General features: G+C 39.0%; 5 protein-coding genes across 5 annotated transcripts; 3 read left to right on the top strand and 2 right to left on the bottom strand.

Moving 5' to 3' along the window:
- Window positions 1-1,597: 1,597 nt before the first annotated feature.
- Window positions 1,598-3,544, top strand: ATC70_013139 (uncharacterized protein; the record flags this gene model as incomplete). Its single annotated transcript, XM_064832305.1, has 3 exons — window positions 1,598-2,145; window positions 2,211-3,172; window positions 3,225-3,544. The coding sequence occupies 3 exons, from the start codon at window positions 1,598-1,600 to the stop codon at window positions 3,542-3,544; spliced, it is 1,830 nt and encodes a 609-aa protein (XP_064687860.1).
- A 3,941-nt stretch (window positions 3,545-7,485) lies between these two features.
- ATC70_013138 (uncharacterized protein) lies at window positions 7,486-8,210 on the top strand (the record flags this gene model as incomplete). The annotated part of the gene is made up of 3 exons (XM_064832304.1): window positions 7,486-7,663; window positions 7,724-7,869; window positions 7,941-8,210. 3 exons carry the CDS (start codon window positions 7,486-7,488, stop codon window positions 8,208-8,210), a joined length of 594 nt encoding a protein of 197 aa, XP_064687859.1.
- An 870-nt stretch (window positions 8,211-9,080) lies between these two features.
- ATC70_013137 (uncharacterized protein) lies at window positions 9,081-10,519 on the top strand (the record flags this gene model as incomplete). Its single annotated transcript, XM_064832303.1, has 4 exons — window positions 9,081-9,914; window positions 9,990-10,201; window positions 10,283-10,360; window positions 10,420-10,519. 4 exons carry the CDS (start codon window positions 9,081-9,083, stop codon window positions 10,517-10,519), a joined length of 1,224 nt encoding a protein of 407 aa, XP_064687858.1.
- A 167-nt stretch (window positions 10,520-10,686) lies between these two features.
- On the bottom strand, window positions 10,687-12,534 carry ATC70_013136 (uncharacterized protein; the record flags this gene model as incomplete). Its single annotated transcript, XM_064832302.1, has 1 exon — window positions 10,687-12,534. One exon carries the CDS (start codon window positions 12,532-12,534, stop codon window positions 10,687-10,689), a length of 1,848 nt encoding a protein of 615 aa, XP_064687857.1.
- Window positions 12,535-12,719: 185 nt separating this feature from the next.
- Window positions 12,720-14,263, bottom strand: ATC70_013135 (uncharacterized protein; the record flags this gene model as incomplete). Its single annotated transcript, XM_064832301.1, has 3 exons — window positions 12,720-12,861; window positions 12,914-13,086; window positions 13,148-14,263. The coding sequence occupies 3 exons, from the start codon at window positions 14,261-14,263 to the stop codon at window positions 12,720-12,722; spliced, it is 1,431 nt and encodes a 476-aa protein (XP_064687856.1).
- Window positions 14,264-16,511: the final 2,248 nt, after the last annotated feature.

Raw genomic sequence — 16,511 nt, 5'->3', positions numbered from 1 at the left:
GGGTGTTTTTTGATGGAACCCGTTTATCCATAGGTGATACGGTTAAAAATCAATCTACTTGAAACGGTGATCATCGGCATCATGATCAAATCGTGAACAAGTCTAATATTTTTTTTTTTTTTTTTTTCAAATGGAGATGCCAAATGATTTAGCATGCACATACTTGACGGCGCTTTAAATAGAATCGTAGCTGTTGGTAGTTATCAGATCTTTTTCAAATGTGGGAGCCATCTATAAAATAAATTTGTACTAACCACACAAATCAAACAATCTGATTATTTGCAAGGTACTTCTTGAACTAATAAGGAATTCAAAATCTGTATTTGGAAACCTGGTGCCCAAGTACAACGTTGTACCGCTTGATGGTACATTATTACACAGAATGAACCAGATTTCATTATCATGTCAATCTATTTCTCTCATTCTCGTCTTCTGGGTGCAATTATTAAACTTGATGCAAACCAACATTGCTGCATGCTTTATTGGTCTGAGCATGGATTTGAAACCAGGATTGTGAGTATTAATGTGGTAGGATGAATCTTCTTTCTTTGCATCTCTACCTCCACCTTATTGTTGGAGTCTTTTTGTTTTGTACAACAGACTCATGAAAAAAGATAGATGCAAGACCAGAGGAAAAAAAAAAAAAAACTCTCTTCACATCAAACCTTAGATAAAACAATTTACCAGATTAATACATTTCCTCACAATACATACACTTGATGATGATAGATCCATTTGATTCCGATATGTACGTATCACACCACCAATCATAGCGACATCTGATAAAATGTATTGTGAGCTCCGTATAAACCTTGCTTGATTTCTTTTTGTCATTATATAATGCCAATTCAATACTGCATGTAAATGTATCCAGCTAGCATGTAGCATAATAAATCCATTAATTTTCGCTGTACGTTTTACTTGGCTCACGACTATCAGATCAGGAAAGTACTAGAAAGCAGGGCCAAGATGTAATGAATACACCTTGCTATGAATGCCATTCAAGGACATATTACGAAAAAGATCTCCCCGGGTGGGGTTTTGAATTTCAAGAAAAGAAGAATCTGATAATTCCGTGGACTACTGAAATCAAATGTATTAAATAATTGTAGATGACCAAAATGAACATCTTCTAGCAGATCAAGGAATTCAGATCAGAAAAAAGCAATGCGCAGATCATGCTCAAGAAATGAGAAGCAGCAGTCTAACAAGAAACGTGATGCACAAAATCAATGTCTTTTTTTTTTTCAATATACAGATCATCCGTAGTCTTCTAATTTAAAGCGGGGAATGGAGTAAGAAGGAGGGATCCTTGTTACTACAGCGAGAATACCGGGTCCTACATTGAAATCATTCTTTTTTGGTCAAACTAAAAATATAAACGAGTACCCAAAGGGAATCCATCTGATAAAATGACTAAAATCAGATAATTTTGATCTATGAAACCCTTTCAACGATTGGCTGTTTAAATTTCTCTGTTTATGGGTCTTTATATATAAAGAGGCTATCATCGCTTGTCAATCCTTGCTTGTTTTCTCTTCTTTTTTGCCTTTCCTTCATTCTATATATCCAAACTTTACATACATACATACATACAATGGCTCAAGAAGATGAGGCTTTTTCTATTAGAACAACCAGTAATTTCTTTGTTGCCGGTTTAACTTATACCTTCTTTTGGTGGGCTCTCTTTGCTCTTTACTGTATTGGCTATCAATTGAATCGAATTCGTATTTATCGAATTAGAAAGAGCAGAATTGCTGGTAAAGAAGATAATGTAGTAACAGAATTGCCCTTGGTGAAATATTGGAACCGTCTTGATTATGTCGTTCGTATCCCCTACAGCACTGAGATGTTCCCTGTCAAGCATATCATCGGCATCACCTTGTTTTGTATCTTGAATGTGCTCTTTTGCTTGTTTGCTCCCTTTGCAATGACAGGTCCCTACATTCTTCCTGCTATCGGCCAAATGGATCGTCGTGCTGCCTTTGTTGGTATGGCTAATTGGGGCTTCGTTTTTTTCCTCGCTCAAAGAAACTCCCTCTTACCTAAAATGTCTGGTTTGACCTTTGAGGAATTGATTCCATTCCATCGTATTGTTGCTCGCATTGGTCTTGCTGAATTCATGCCTCATTTTGTGTGGCGTATGTAAGTTGCTTTTCGGTGTATTCATTCAAACTTGACATCTCACCTTTTCTCCCATTTCAAAATAGCATCAAGGGTTATCAAAAGAATTTTGTCGTTAAAGACGCTCTTTTCAGAGACACCGAACAAACTACCGGCACTATTGCCATGTTGGGTTTCTTGATCATGTTTGCTTCTTCACTCGAGTACATTCGTCGCAACTACTTTGAAGTGTTCTATTATTGCCATGTAGTGTGTCTCATCGTCGCCATTATCTTTTCCTGCTGGCACGAAACGACCTGTTTCGCCTTCTTTATCCCTGCCGTCATTCTCTGGTTCGCTGATCGTACGATCCGAACATACCAGTCTTGGTGTGTCAGGCCCACCATGGTACGCGTAGATCAAGTAGCTGCTCAAACTGCTACTCAAGATGGTATCGTACGCGTCTTGTATGAACAAAAAACTCTCAAAAACGCCAAGCCTGGTCAATACATCTTTGCTGCTTTTGTTATCAATGGCAAGAAGCTCTGGGAATACGCCAACTGGCATCCTTTCACTATCTCTGAAATTTTCCGCGTTAATGATTCAAGTGATAGTGGTATTGAAGAACGCGTGCTTGCCAGCAGCAACACTAATGAAAAGACAGAAGCAGCTGACCTCGATGAAAAGAAGAAGCATGCCTCCTCCCCCACTGAAAGTCTGACTGATGTTAGCTCTATGTCTGATTGCTCTAGTCTACGTCGTCGCGGTAATGGTGTTATGAACAAACAAACCAAATTAATGGCTTCTTTCCACATCAAAGCTTTGGGTACCAAGACAAGTGATCTCTTGAAAGCAGCTGCAGCTAATGACAAACTCAAAGTCTACATTGACGGACCCTTTGGCCCACAGTTGCAAGTACAAGATTTCCCAGTGGCCGCATTCTTCGCCACTGGTGTAGGTGTCACCCCTGCCATGTGTGTAATCAAGGATATTATTGACAAAAAGTCTGTGGGTTTGCGTACGATGACTACAGATCATATTTACTTGATTTGGGCTGTTAGAATCACTGGTAAGTGCCCTCTTGTATACATTTTCCTGCATAGGCTAACTTGTTTATTTAGATGAGGTCCCTGTATATATGGATATGTTCAGCTACTGGTCCGAAAGATGCAAGAATGCTGTTTCGCCTATCCGTTTGTCTGTCACTATATACATTACAAGAGAAAAGGAAGGTATCAGCCCACTAGACCAGTTTGAAGGCTTCAAGGTAATTTATGGAGCTAGACCACCCATTGCTGAGGAGATGGACCGAATCAAGACAGTCAATGGCAACCGTAGAGTATTCACCCATGCTTGTGGCTCTACACCATTTACTCGTGAAGTCGTGAATCAATCGGTTATTCGAGGATTTGAACCTCATAATGAACTCTTTGAATTCTAAAAGACTCTGTTACTCTTACCCGTTTATATTGTTGTATTATATATTTAATTCTAGAAAAACTAATCTTGTCCTTATCTCTCCCCCCCCCCCCTCCCCACTTGCTTCTTAAATTTCTCCATTCTACACAAAACTCCCCATCTCTTTCTCTCTGTTACTTTGTAAATGTAAATAATGAATTTTGACATATAGATCTATGTTGGATTTCCTTATACCTACATACTCTGTTTATATATATAACTTAAAATTCTAATAAAACCACCAATTATAATTCAAAATATTTCTGATCTGCACATTACTTGTGCTTAAATCAATATAAGGATATCTCCATGGTATACAGCTTATCCAGATGATGCTGGCCCAGTTGGGCAAGATCCTTGGCAAAATATAATGTACGACATTTTAGGATTACTGAATCCTGTTGCCATGATATTGAATAAATAAATTCAAAGCATATTTTAGATTTGCGCGGTAGCTGAGTAAATCTTTTATGATTTCGAAATGAATGTGTTCCTTAAATGTAGAAACCATACTCTTTTCCATATTAGCTTGCTTTTTTTTTCTAATGAAAGGCAATATCTGTGCATTCGCTTCTGATTTTTGCCATCATACGGGTAGATCATAACATGACATAATGAGCCAACATGTACCTAAATACGCTACAGCGATTCGGGTAGTATAAATGAAACCCAAGAAATGTCGTGCTTCGCTAGTTTTAGACATTTGTTAAGACCCGATGGGTGTATCTCCCCGCCTCTTGTACACTTTATGGTAACCGCACCCATACCATAGCATATCTATACTACTGGAGGTATCTACAGAAAATTTCACTTGCACTTCTTTTTTCAAATTTATACAGTGTTTATTCAAAGTGTTCTCTTGAATGGCTTTCAGTCTTATACAAAAGTGAGCCACTGCATTCGTTAACTTGACATATACTGCAATTACAGTTACAATTAGGGTTATCTGATGATCTGATGTATTCAAACGCCGTATCGCACTTTATCCAAGATCAAGCAATTCCTGTTGCGCGCTCAAAGTACAAAATCTAAGATATCACTGTCTGTTTTTGAGAGATCATTTGTCTACAAACACGTTTGGTCAGCTCGCTTGAACTACATGTTTCAATTAAAAGCGATGGATGTAGGTAGGAAACGCATTCTTGCAATTTTAGTATAGAAATGACTAGCCGATCTATCTCGCTACGCTCAATGCCGGCGTCGCCCTGAGAGCTCTCACCAAAGACATTTTAAATCAGATATAATAAAATTTTGGTATATCAAGTAGATTCTAAGCAATTTATTATTAGTAAAAAAAAAAAAAAAAAAAAAAAAAAAAAGGGTTATATTAGAGCCACCAGGAGGAGGAGAGGAGATGTCTCCCTCAGCATCCTTTTTGCTTACACTGATATCAAACGAAGCCTATTATTGGGGCAATGTGAAAGAAAATCCAGCTTTTATACAGCATTTGTACACCACAAACTCTATTTTCTGATAATAGAATTGTCATATCTTTCACTGCTGCTGATGCTCTTAATAAGATGGCGACATAAAGCTGGTCATAAATAAATACAGGACTTGTGTAAAGCCTACAGCGACTTTTTTGAGATATTGTCATTGCAAAAGACTCCTCCATTAGGTAAAGCTCCCCAAAAAACGTATTTGCGCTACGCAGTTGCCTTTTCAATTCCATGATCCCCATTTAATCAGCATCGCAATCATCATTGTCATCAACAGGAAGGCATTTTGGTCAGCCAGCAGCAAGCCGCCGCCAAAATCAATTAAAGCTCAGTTTATCTTTTTTGTTCAAGATTGGACAGATGCTGTCTTTCTTCGACTTCTTTAATCTATTTCGTGGTGTTCGACTATATAAACTGCGATGATTACCCTACGCTTTCTAATACATTCTTGGAGTACTTTTCCAGGCGCTTCCAATGGTGCTAACTGTAATAAGTGTTTTGACTGAAATTATTGAGCAATTTAATAAAATTTGAAATGAGGTTTTCAGCGAAGATAGCCATATTTTGCATATGAAAACCTCATAAAAGTGGCTTCATAGGTTGCTTTGGATCGAGAGAAACATTTTGATTTAATACATACCATAGTAAAAGTCTTCATTTTCAAAGTGAAAAATGCGATTGTTTGATTTTTGCTGAAAACCATGAGGTGTCCCTCATGCTTTTTAGTCGATTTTTGGCCATATTTTTTTTTTGGTCCAAAAGGTTGAGCAAAGGTTGTCGGGAAGTTACTACTACTCAAGTAAAATCGTTTGGCGTCATTCCGGTGGTTCATAAAGGTCTACATGTCAAGATACGAAGGCTTGAAAGCTTTCAATTTTGGTTATGTATTGCTTTATTATAGAGTTTTTTTACACGGCATGAATCATATCTTTGGAAACTACAGTTTACTGGAAAGGCGGTTCTGTAGCTCGAGGAATTTTTTAATTCGAATAGGAGGCATATTGATTTTGGTAAAGCTAATTCATGCAAATTTTGATGCGCTATGTTGCTGGCAAGTTTATTAACAATGGAAATAAAAACCCGAGTTTGCTGCTTAGATACTATGGTTTTGCATATTCGCTTCGCTACAATCAAGCCCTCGTATAGATCAATGCTATCAAATACTGGATTGGATGCTTAGTTGTCATAGGTTTGCACCTTTGCTTCGCTACGGCAAACCCCCCCCCCCCACAAATCAATGCTATCAAGTGTTGAATTAGACGCGTTATGTTCTTCCCCAAGCCCCCTTCCCATTGCCGGCTTTGCTGGTGGTTTTATTCACCTTGCACGGCACACAATTCTATAAAATTTTGAAAGGGCATGATTGACTTGTCTATTCTTTTTAAAAACATACTTTTCCATTATATATATATATATATATATATATATATTAATGATGATTTTTTTGCAGTTTGATAAATATCTTACATGTCAAAGAGTCATATCCCAAGTCAAGGAACTGTTTCTAGGTTTACCTACTACAACAACAACACCCTACACCATCACAAATCCATATTGAGAAACATCTCGGAGTCATTTACCACCTTCAATCGAATTTGAAAAGCATTTTTTGATCAGGTGCCAACGCCAATTCACTGTGAAAAACGTCTGTCAAGAAGGCATCATCTCCATTCCACTCTGAAAAACGGGTTTCAAAGCGAAATATCAAATGGTGGAGTTTGAATATCGCTGGATCGAATCCACAAAATTCAGGGGGAACTTCTTGTCATTCAGGGGCAAACTAATCAAACAACCAGTGTTCTCTTCCGTGTCAATCACTCCAAGTTGATTTCTTCTTTCTTAGACGACATGTAAGCAACCTCATGGTCCCTTACTGTCGCTTTCCTTATTCTCAATAGAAGACACTTTTAAATACAAAAAAAAAAGTTCTCTTCCGTATAGATCCAATGACACGTTGTGTAGTGTTTTGGAGTATTTTATAAACTTCCATAAATACACATGTCTGCACATAACACAACGATCATAACCCTCGAATTCATACATGTAGTACATTGCGATCCATACATGTACCAATTTTTGACATTTTAGGGTGCTACCTTAAGAGATACAGTACTCACCACACATAAACTGGTATATAAAATCTAGCATCAGTCCACTTGAATTAGTGGACCAGCTTTGTCAAGAAAAGCTCCATCTTTGAGTGTACAATATACATGGATCAACTCATCCATACACACAGCCTTATACAAATATTTGAGCTATACATAGTCCAAAGCGCATAAATGCAATTATTCAAACCGCAAGCGATGTATTCACAATGATAAAGCTTAATGCAGGAGTTAAAGGGTCCCTTTCTTCAGACTGCACATATGTTTATTTAAAAGAAATATGTGTTCTCCCTTCTCAATAGAAGCCTTTAGGTGTTTCCCCTTCCTCTTTTGCGTTGCAGTTTATTATCTCTTTCTTTTCCAACTATCTTACAACTATGAGAAACATTGTATTCGCTTTTGTGTTTGTTGTCTTGTTTAGTTTTGTTAAAGCAGATGTGCCATCTCCATCTCACAACTATAATGTGACATTGCCAGAGCCAAATGCACCTTACGTAGCTGGACAAATGCTCCCTATCAGTTACACGCTGCCTGATGATACTAATTTACCTAATCGTAAGTAGCTCTGATGTAAGCTTTTTGTGCTATAAAAGAGATTAAAGATGTGTTATCTAGTACTATCCTTGTCAGTGCTTTTCACTACCCAGGATCCCTCTCTCAACTTTACAGGTATTGTGATTACTTCAAATGCGGATATCTCTCAAGGCTTTAGTTTCAGACGAACACACAATACAATGGTTTACTTTGAGCATCAACTAAGTGTATGAGTAGAGCTATCATTATATATGTAGTAAAAAAAGAAAAAAAAAAGACTAACTACTGTAATTAACAGTATGCCATACCAAACAACACATTGCCTGGCAACTATATTGTATTATTTGTAGATTCCATCTCGAAATCCAACACATCTGTACCTATCCTAGTTCGACCCTATGCAGCCCCAGTTACTACACTGCCTACAAACCCCAATAGAGCACATCCTTCCAATGGTGGGTCTATATTTGCTTACCACAGCAATGATGCTAAAGCGAAACATCGCAGAAACTGGACACTAGCCAGCAGTTCATTGGGCCTTTTGTTGATTGCATTTAGTGCACTGTAAAATGCCTGATTACCTCTCCACTCCTTGTTTCTTGAAAGAGAAGAAAAAAAAAACAGGTGCTCCATCTTCCATATCATGTAATCACTCTTTCCCATCTAAATTATACGCTGCCATTCCTACCATTAGTATCCTTTTATTGCATATCTAATCTCCATGTAATCCAAATGTTTGAAATAAATTTGCACGCGCTCTAGGGGGGTTGAAATCACAGAATGATGATGACAACTATCAAACGTTAGGGGTAAACACAAAATGTCATGCAATTTCTCTTGTTTATCATGCTGCCCTGTTGCGTAACCTATTAAATCATCGGTACGCACTTGATTGCAAGTGCTTAATAGGAACGCATTTGAGCAAATCATTGTGTGCCTTTTCCCGGCTTTCGCAAACCCAGTTTCAATGAAACAATGAGCATCTGCCCTTGTGTGTTTTTGACGGGGATCTGTAGATTGCCTTTAATAGAAAATCAATACCAACAGGTAGCAATCTATCCATCAACACAATCTAGAATCCTGTAAAAAAAAAAAAAGAAAAAAAAAAAAAAGTGCTATTCGTCATTCATTCATTGTGAGGCACTAGTTTAATTATTATTTTTTTTAGTGTCATTTTCATGAACACAAAGCAATTTGCCTTTTCAACACTGCAACATGACGCTGTTTGTATACAAAATCCCAAGAAGATCCCAAAATGAACATAGAAACACACCATGTCATGCCAAAATAGCCGGGAGCTCCGTTTCAATCCTCACACAAGGTATAAATTAAAAAAGGTTGCCAATACGTTGATTTACTTTTTTTTTTTTTTTTTTTTTTTTTTGTTTCCTTCTTGTTTCTATTGAATCATATACCCCGTTTTTTTATACTACAAAAAATGGATCATTTATACCAACTGCTTTGTATACCAAAAGCGCCTTCTCTCCAAATCTCTGATTTGAAGACGGGTAACTTTAACCAATTCCTCGATGTGTCCATGAAATCATCAGCCAGCATTGAGAAAAACCGCCAACTCAAGAATGATGCCGCAAAGGAATTTGCCAAGCTTGTCGCTGCCAAGAGCCATAGTCCTAGCAACACAATGCGAACCATCAATGACATCTTCAAGAGCGCTTCGGGTGCCTGTCATTTGGATCGCGAGCGTGCCTTGATTGATTGGCTTCAAGTCTGTGTCTCTACTGCTGTTGAATTTGCTTTAGATCCCGAGAAGGCTCAACCTGTCCATAATGAAAAGCCTCTTCCTACGCCTGCCAGTCCAAAGAAACAAACATCGGCCAAGAAAGGCAAGAAGCAACAGCCACAAGAAGACGATGAGTATGAGCTAGAAACAGATGTGTCTTGGGAGGAGGATGATGGGGATAGATATGACATGATTGGAAGCTCTGATGATGATTATGTTCCTTCCATGGAGGATGGTGTTATACCTTCCAAGCCTCGCCCTTCAAGAAAGAGTGGTAACGGCACCACCCCCGCCAAGAAGGTGCCTCGTAAGAAGAAGAACCAAGATCAAGTGGTGCCTCCTTCTCCACCAAAGAATAACAAAGAAGCCACCATCCCCATCATCAAGGAAGGTGCTGGTCCAAAGGCGCTTCAAAAGTATTTTGCTGATCTCGAGCATGTGGATCCTGGATTCAAGTCAACATCGGATGCTGTTCTACCTGGTGGCTACTTTGCAAGAGCCTTCTTTTTCCCTTCCAAAGATAGTTTCAATGTAATGCAATGAAATCATGTTTAGTGATACCTTGATACTGACCGCAATCTCTTTTATTTGCCCAATCTACAATAGGCCTTTTTGTCAGTCTTGTATTCAGCCACGAAAACGATCGATATCTGTGTGTTTGCATTTACGGATGATGATGTCGCTGATGCATTGATTGCTGCCAAGAAGCGTGGTGTAGCTATCAAGATTATTACGGATAATCAACAAGCGGCTGGTAAGGGTGCTGATGCAAAGCGATTGCAAGAGTCGTATGGTATTCCCTTCAAAACAGACAATACGTAAGTTTTTTTTTTTTTTTTTTTTTTTTGCATACTGTGCATTGAGTAGGAGAGAATGACAATATTGATTTTGATCTGTAGCACTGGTTACATGCACAACAAGTTTGCCATTGTCGATAGTGCGACTCTTATCAACGGTAGCTTCAATTGGTCCAAGGGGTGAGTTGTCTTGTGAGTTGCAGTCAAAGATACATTGTCGCTCATACATCATGATGTAGTGCACGATTCAAGAACAGAGAAAACGTCTTGATCACCAATATTCCTATCTGTATCAAGGAATTCCAGGGCCAATTCGACTCGCTTTGGGCAGAGTTCTAAGCATATCAACATCTATACTTGATTTATACACCACCATTTAATTTCTAATGAATAAATACTATCTACCATGCCTATGCACTCGTTACATCATTTAGGAGAGGATAGGTTGCTGTACCAAGGAGACAATGCGTCAATTACACACACACACACACACACACACGCTTTATTTACAATACTAAAAGGGCGTTGATTTTGATTGCCTGTTGTGGTAAAATAACCTTGGTTTGGTAGTGAGACGTAGGAGACGAAATCTTGGTGAAATGAAGATTATTTCGTTCAAACTCGTGGGTCTCGCGCTGATCTCCTCGCTCGGTTGTAATGATATTTGATCCCAATGCGTAAGTGACACTTAATTCTCTCAATTGGCGTGATTTTGAAAGATCCAAATAAATATAATCAGCAAGAGGATGGTCGACTTTGTTTTGACCCAATGTAATGGATCCAAATTCCAAATAAATCATCCTCAATGAGCCTTGCAAGCCTTCTAGTACGCTTCGCAAGATCGTATTTGTCTCTACAAGTGTTTGGCAGTCTCTTTTGATGTTTAATTTTGTGATGGTCAAGTATTCCAATCGAGGAAATAATTTTGTTGTTACTGAATGCTGTGCAAATACTTTCGAGACTGAAACATGACGGAGAGCCAGCGACCGTAATGATCTGCAATAGGTCAAAATCTGGAGCAAATGAGCCAGTTCGCAGGATCGACCAAAGGTACAGTTGAACTCCAAGGTTGTCAATTGCGAGAATGCAGATAATGACTGAAATAAGGAGGTATCGAATGGTTGAAACTCTTCTCTCAATGCTCTCTTTTGTGTATATTCGTAATGACCGCCGGCATAGTTGCTCTGTATGCTCAAGCGCTGTATCTGACTGGACTGATTTGACTCTGATAACACGGCAAGTTGTTTCTTCAAGTCAGCATTGTTTGTTGTTGCAAAACCAAGTGTATGCAACTTGATCTTGTTTTCGTCCATGGCATTAATCAACTCTTTTGTAATGGGATAAAGTATGATCTTGAAAGCTGACAGACGCTGACACGAGGCCATCATGGGAAGCATGCTTAGAGCGTGTTCATCCTTGTAATCTGTTGATCTCATGGATATATTGCATTTCAATGTAAAAGATACCAAATCCATGTACTTTGATGCTACTTGTTGTATCCAGAATTTAACAAGTTCATGTGGTTGGGGCCCATTCAAGCCTGTTCCTGAATGCAAGTCAATGTGGAGGTGTCGAAGACCGGATGCCTGCTTACTGGGGAGGTTGCTGACATACTCCATCTGTTGACGAACATTGTAATATGGGTATACTGCATTCTCATTCAATCGAAGCGTTGTATTGATGAGTGATAATGATCGTAAACCGGGCACATTCTCATGAATTGCATCAAGGTCTTGCCAAAACACATGCATTTCTTCCAGTGTCAAGTGTCGCAGGGCAATGGCTAATCGCAGGCTGTGTACAAATTGATGTTTTCGGACAATGTACGTTTGCATATGAAGAGTGTGCTTGCTGAATTCGTCATAATCCAACATTTTGATATGCAATTCAGTCAAGTTGGCGAGCGTTGCTCCTGCAGCTCCGGCTGTTTCCAACCATAATGAAGTAAAAAGTGGGGTTGAGTAATTGTTTTCGGTTATAGATACGATTGATGGTGTCCAGTATGGGATGCTGGCAAGTGATTCAATCTGGTGGCGATACTCAATTTCGCTGAGTATTACATCTGTGCCGTAAAGACTTAAATGGAGATGCCGCACATTTGGAAACAAACCAGGAAGTGCAAAAACCTTTTCCATGGAGGATGGCAAGTAATACACATCACGAACATGGTGCGCCAAGTCTTGACATTTCTCATAAGGCGCGATGTCTATTGTGTCATCCATAATCCTGACAGAGTGATGAATCAAATCATCGGTGATCATTGCATACCAACGTTTGCATACAAGTCGACATTCCTTTGGATTGCAGGCATTTGAAAATACAGTGTATCGCAATTCACTCGGTAAGCGTTCCATGATTGTAATGTGAGTTGGAAAAAAAAAAAAGGCTGGTATACACTGTATATATTTACCTGAACAGCTTTTTGAGTTGCCGTTTTACATCATCATGTGAAAACAAAGCTGATTTAAGGTTTCTCTCTTTTGGACAGGTATACATTGACATTTATTTACATGGGCAAAAAAGGGGGTGGTGGTATCTTCTAAGCAAATCGAGTTTGGCCAGCAGACTCCCAACTTAGGCCAGTTACTTCACTTCCAAAGCCTGATCCATCTAATGCTAATGCACCATCTGAATCGGCATAGTAATTGGTAGGTCCTGTGTCTAGTACACCAGCATTTTTTCTATCATAAAACATGAGTATCATCTACCCATCTGCTGTGAATCATCACCCACCTTTTTCTCTCTGCTGCGTTGAGAGCGATCGCTGTGCCAATCGTTCTCTTTTTCAAGCCCTTGTCGGTTGGCTTACCATCGCATTCGAAGGAATGATCCATAATTTCCTGCTTGGGAAACATCATGTAGCATAGTGGACATTGCTTATTGCCCATTTCACGTCTCTCAGCCTCCTAGAACGCCATATGCACATGAGCTTTGCCATAGCCTTTGAGCCGGAGCCACCCTACTTACCTTGAGCTCATCACTAAACAGTTTTCGTCTACTGCTGACATGATTGATGTACAGCTCCAAATCCTCTTCTTCTCCATCCTCATCATCAATACCGTATATCACCTTCTTTTTAATGAATGCAGGCCGACTGAATAAACTTGAGTTTTGGGGCGAACTGATGGGTCTTTTGAGAGTAGGTGCTGGTGGTGAGTTTAATGAGTTGGGTGAAAACAGGCTGCTTTGTCTTGGTTCCTGACTACAACGACTGCCGCCATGCATCTTTCTTGGCGGTGATGATGAAACGACATGTCTCTTTTCCATGGCGGCAGGAGAAGATCGCATTGTTTGGCTGGATGTTGGCGTTGTTGATGTTGATGAAGGTGCTGAAGTAGATGAGGTTGGTTCAGGGCTACTTGAAGCGAATATCGCTGCTAATTCTTTGTCCGTTTCACATTTTTTCGATATATCTATAGCTGATGGGCTCTTAGACAGGCCGGAGCAAGGGCGCTTAGCTGCTTTTGTCAATGTCACAGTTCGTGCATCTCTTTGGAACAATTTGTTAATGCTATTCAGCGGAACAGAGTTCTCTGATGGCCTTGTCTCGGGGGAATAAATGACAACAGGCGCAGGGATTGCATTTGGCAAGTTATTGTGATGGATCTTTGATGTGCCGGGTCTTTTGGGAGATGCTGGTGCTGGCGCTGGTGTTTTTGGCTTTGAGTGAACTTTTGCTTTACTAGGAGATAGAGGAGGAGGAGGAGGAGGAGCAGGCCTTGGTGAACTGGCCGTTGGTTTTGAGGGCAGTATTGATTTGGGTAAAGTCTTTACTTCTGGAGACGGTGGCAAGGATTGTTTCTTTGATGCCAAATCCTTTAAACTACAAGAGGTGATTGCTTGCGCTTTCGAGGAAGATGGTGGCTGATGTTTGGGTGCAGGCTTCGTATTAGTAACATTTGGTAGTTTTTTGAGGGTTGGTGGAGGTCTTTTTGATACACGTTGCTGGTTATCTTGTGATAATACAGCTTCCCTGCTAACCTTCTTCACAGGTAACGAAGGCTTTATGGATGGGGCGTACTCCAGTATTTCTACAACATCGTCATCATCGTCTGAATCGATAAGGATAGTAACTTTACTCATTAGCCTATTGAAATGGATGTGATAATAATATGGCACTGAGCAAGAAAGTTTAATGCATTTGAAAAGGCAGTACCTTTTTGATGATAACCCATTGAATTCCAACCTGTGCTAAACCAACTCCGAAGAAGAGATGTTGTACAGCTCATGTATATTTAATCACTAACCTGTTGGATTAAACTATTGAATTGAAATACTATCTCAAATCTATGTGAAATACACAACATCTTTATTTCCGCAAATGCGGCTGCATCCCTGACAGGTTGAGCAATACCAACGAGCCAAGTATTATTACACTCTCCTAGTTGTAGTTGTACTTTGACTCTGCCGAAACAATTGGCCAACAGTAGTTGATATTACGAAATACAGAAAGTGGGTCAGAATGCATGCAATAAATTTCATAGAGTGCCCTACAGATACAATACCAATATATCGACTAAATCAAAGTCTACAAACGAAGCAAAGCAAAATTAACTGGCATTCATTAGTTATTTCATTGTTAAGTATGATTCATAAAGACTCTGGACAAAACCATTCTTTTTTTGATTAGAGTGGATCAGTCACGACATGGTATGTTGCATAAATGTGAAGAGCAGTTTTACAATTTTTGAAAACCACCGTGTCCTCGACAACACTAGGTAAGCATAGTACATTGTTGTTTCAACTTCAACTCTGCAATGCTGCCCTAATTCTTCCTTTTATTGAAGCACATGTTCGTATTTTTCACCTTAAACAGCAAGTCGATTCGACGACTAGACTTACTTTGCGATCTAATGTGTCGGCCGCATTATCTCCCAAGATTTGCCCTTCATGATAGTGTACATCGACTCATCAAGCAAAGTTTACAATCCTCGACAAGGGCGTCTCTTTTTTTTTTTTTTTTTTTTTGCAGGTGCCAACTTGTTTTTCCTTGGGAGCTTGGCGCTGCAAATTCTAACGTTTTCTTAAATCGCGAGTCAAGAGAAGCTTTGTCAGCTGTAGTCAATGTTTAGAAATTTTTTTTGCTTTTCGTACACTGTAGGAAGTGAATACCTACTGGTGCTTGATAAATAGAATCACAACGCTACTTGTGGAATACACCCACTCTGATCTGCATTTCGACAGTTCATCCAGTTACCAGATTTAAATATAAGCCATGTGTGCACTGGATTAGATGTACGATACGGATTTATACTGCAAGAAGATATGAACTTCAGATACGCTAGTACTACCAGTGTCACACTATATAAGATATAGGCTATAGACGGCGCCATGGACATGGATGGCGCTGTAGACTTATACTTGCACTTCGATATTGACTACAGATGTTTGCCATCTTTGGATAAGCATCAAGAACGATGCAATATGGGCTTGTTGCTTCAGATGAGCACTTCATGATCCACACTATAAGACACATGCTTATATCAATGGTATTAGCTACAGATACATCATATACTACAGACTTGTACTATATGTGAGATATACTATAGACATACATAGAATATGATATAGACATGCCCTATACCAGGCCAGTAGAGATTCTTCAATTTATTTTACACCTGTCAGTTTGATAATAAATATACATTTATCAAGGCGACTCTGTTGTTTTTTATATTCTTTTTTTTTTTTGTGAATCTCGACTTACAAAAGCCTCGAATTCCACAAAGATGTTATATCTGCCAAAGAGAGCAAACTTTGCATTCAACTTGACCCACCTATAGAAGCAGCGGTATTTTAATATATGAAAAGCCCAGCCTTCATACTGCTCTGAATGAAAGATAATGGATATCTGAAATCTTTCAATCTCAAAATCATGCGATCTTGATAATAACACTGCTTTACAGCTGAACTGCACTTGGGGTAGAATTTAAAGAAAAATCTAGTGATACCGTTCTTAAACGCAAACGTCTGAAAGATTAGACCGATTTTTGATACAATAGCTTTTGCAATTTTTTGGCTTTTTTCAAAAGATTACTCAGTATCTGTCATCAAAAAATTATGTTAAGCATTACTAAACATTGTAGACCAAAAATTTTTATATCGAATGAGCCATTGCTTGAAGCTCTGGTATGGCTCTATCATGAAATATTGACAATCTTGTCCTGACCAAAAAATTCGATGAAGATTTTCCCCTTGCTATCACAGGCAGATTCTGAACAAAAATTCATGGTTTTGCATGGTACCCTTTTTTTTGGTTGTATCTCGGAAAGAGAGCATCGTATTTCAATATAACAGCAAGCAATCAAGTGCTCTTCTACGTTGTATCTATGCT

This window comes from Mucor velutinosus, assembly GCF_035048745.1.
Source record: "Mucor velutinosus strain NIH1002 chromosome Unknown tig00001572, whole genome shotgun sequence".
In the NCBI taxonomy this organism is placed as follows: Eukaryota; Fungi; Mucoromycota; class Mucoromycetes; order Mucorales; family Mucoraceae; genus Mucor; species Mucor velutinosus.
The sequence above is the reverse complement of the archived record's forward strand: the minus strand, read 5'-3'. Positions and strand labels throughout refer to the sequence as shown.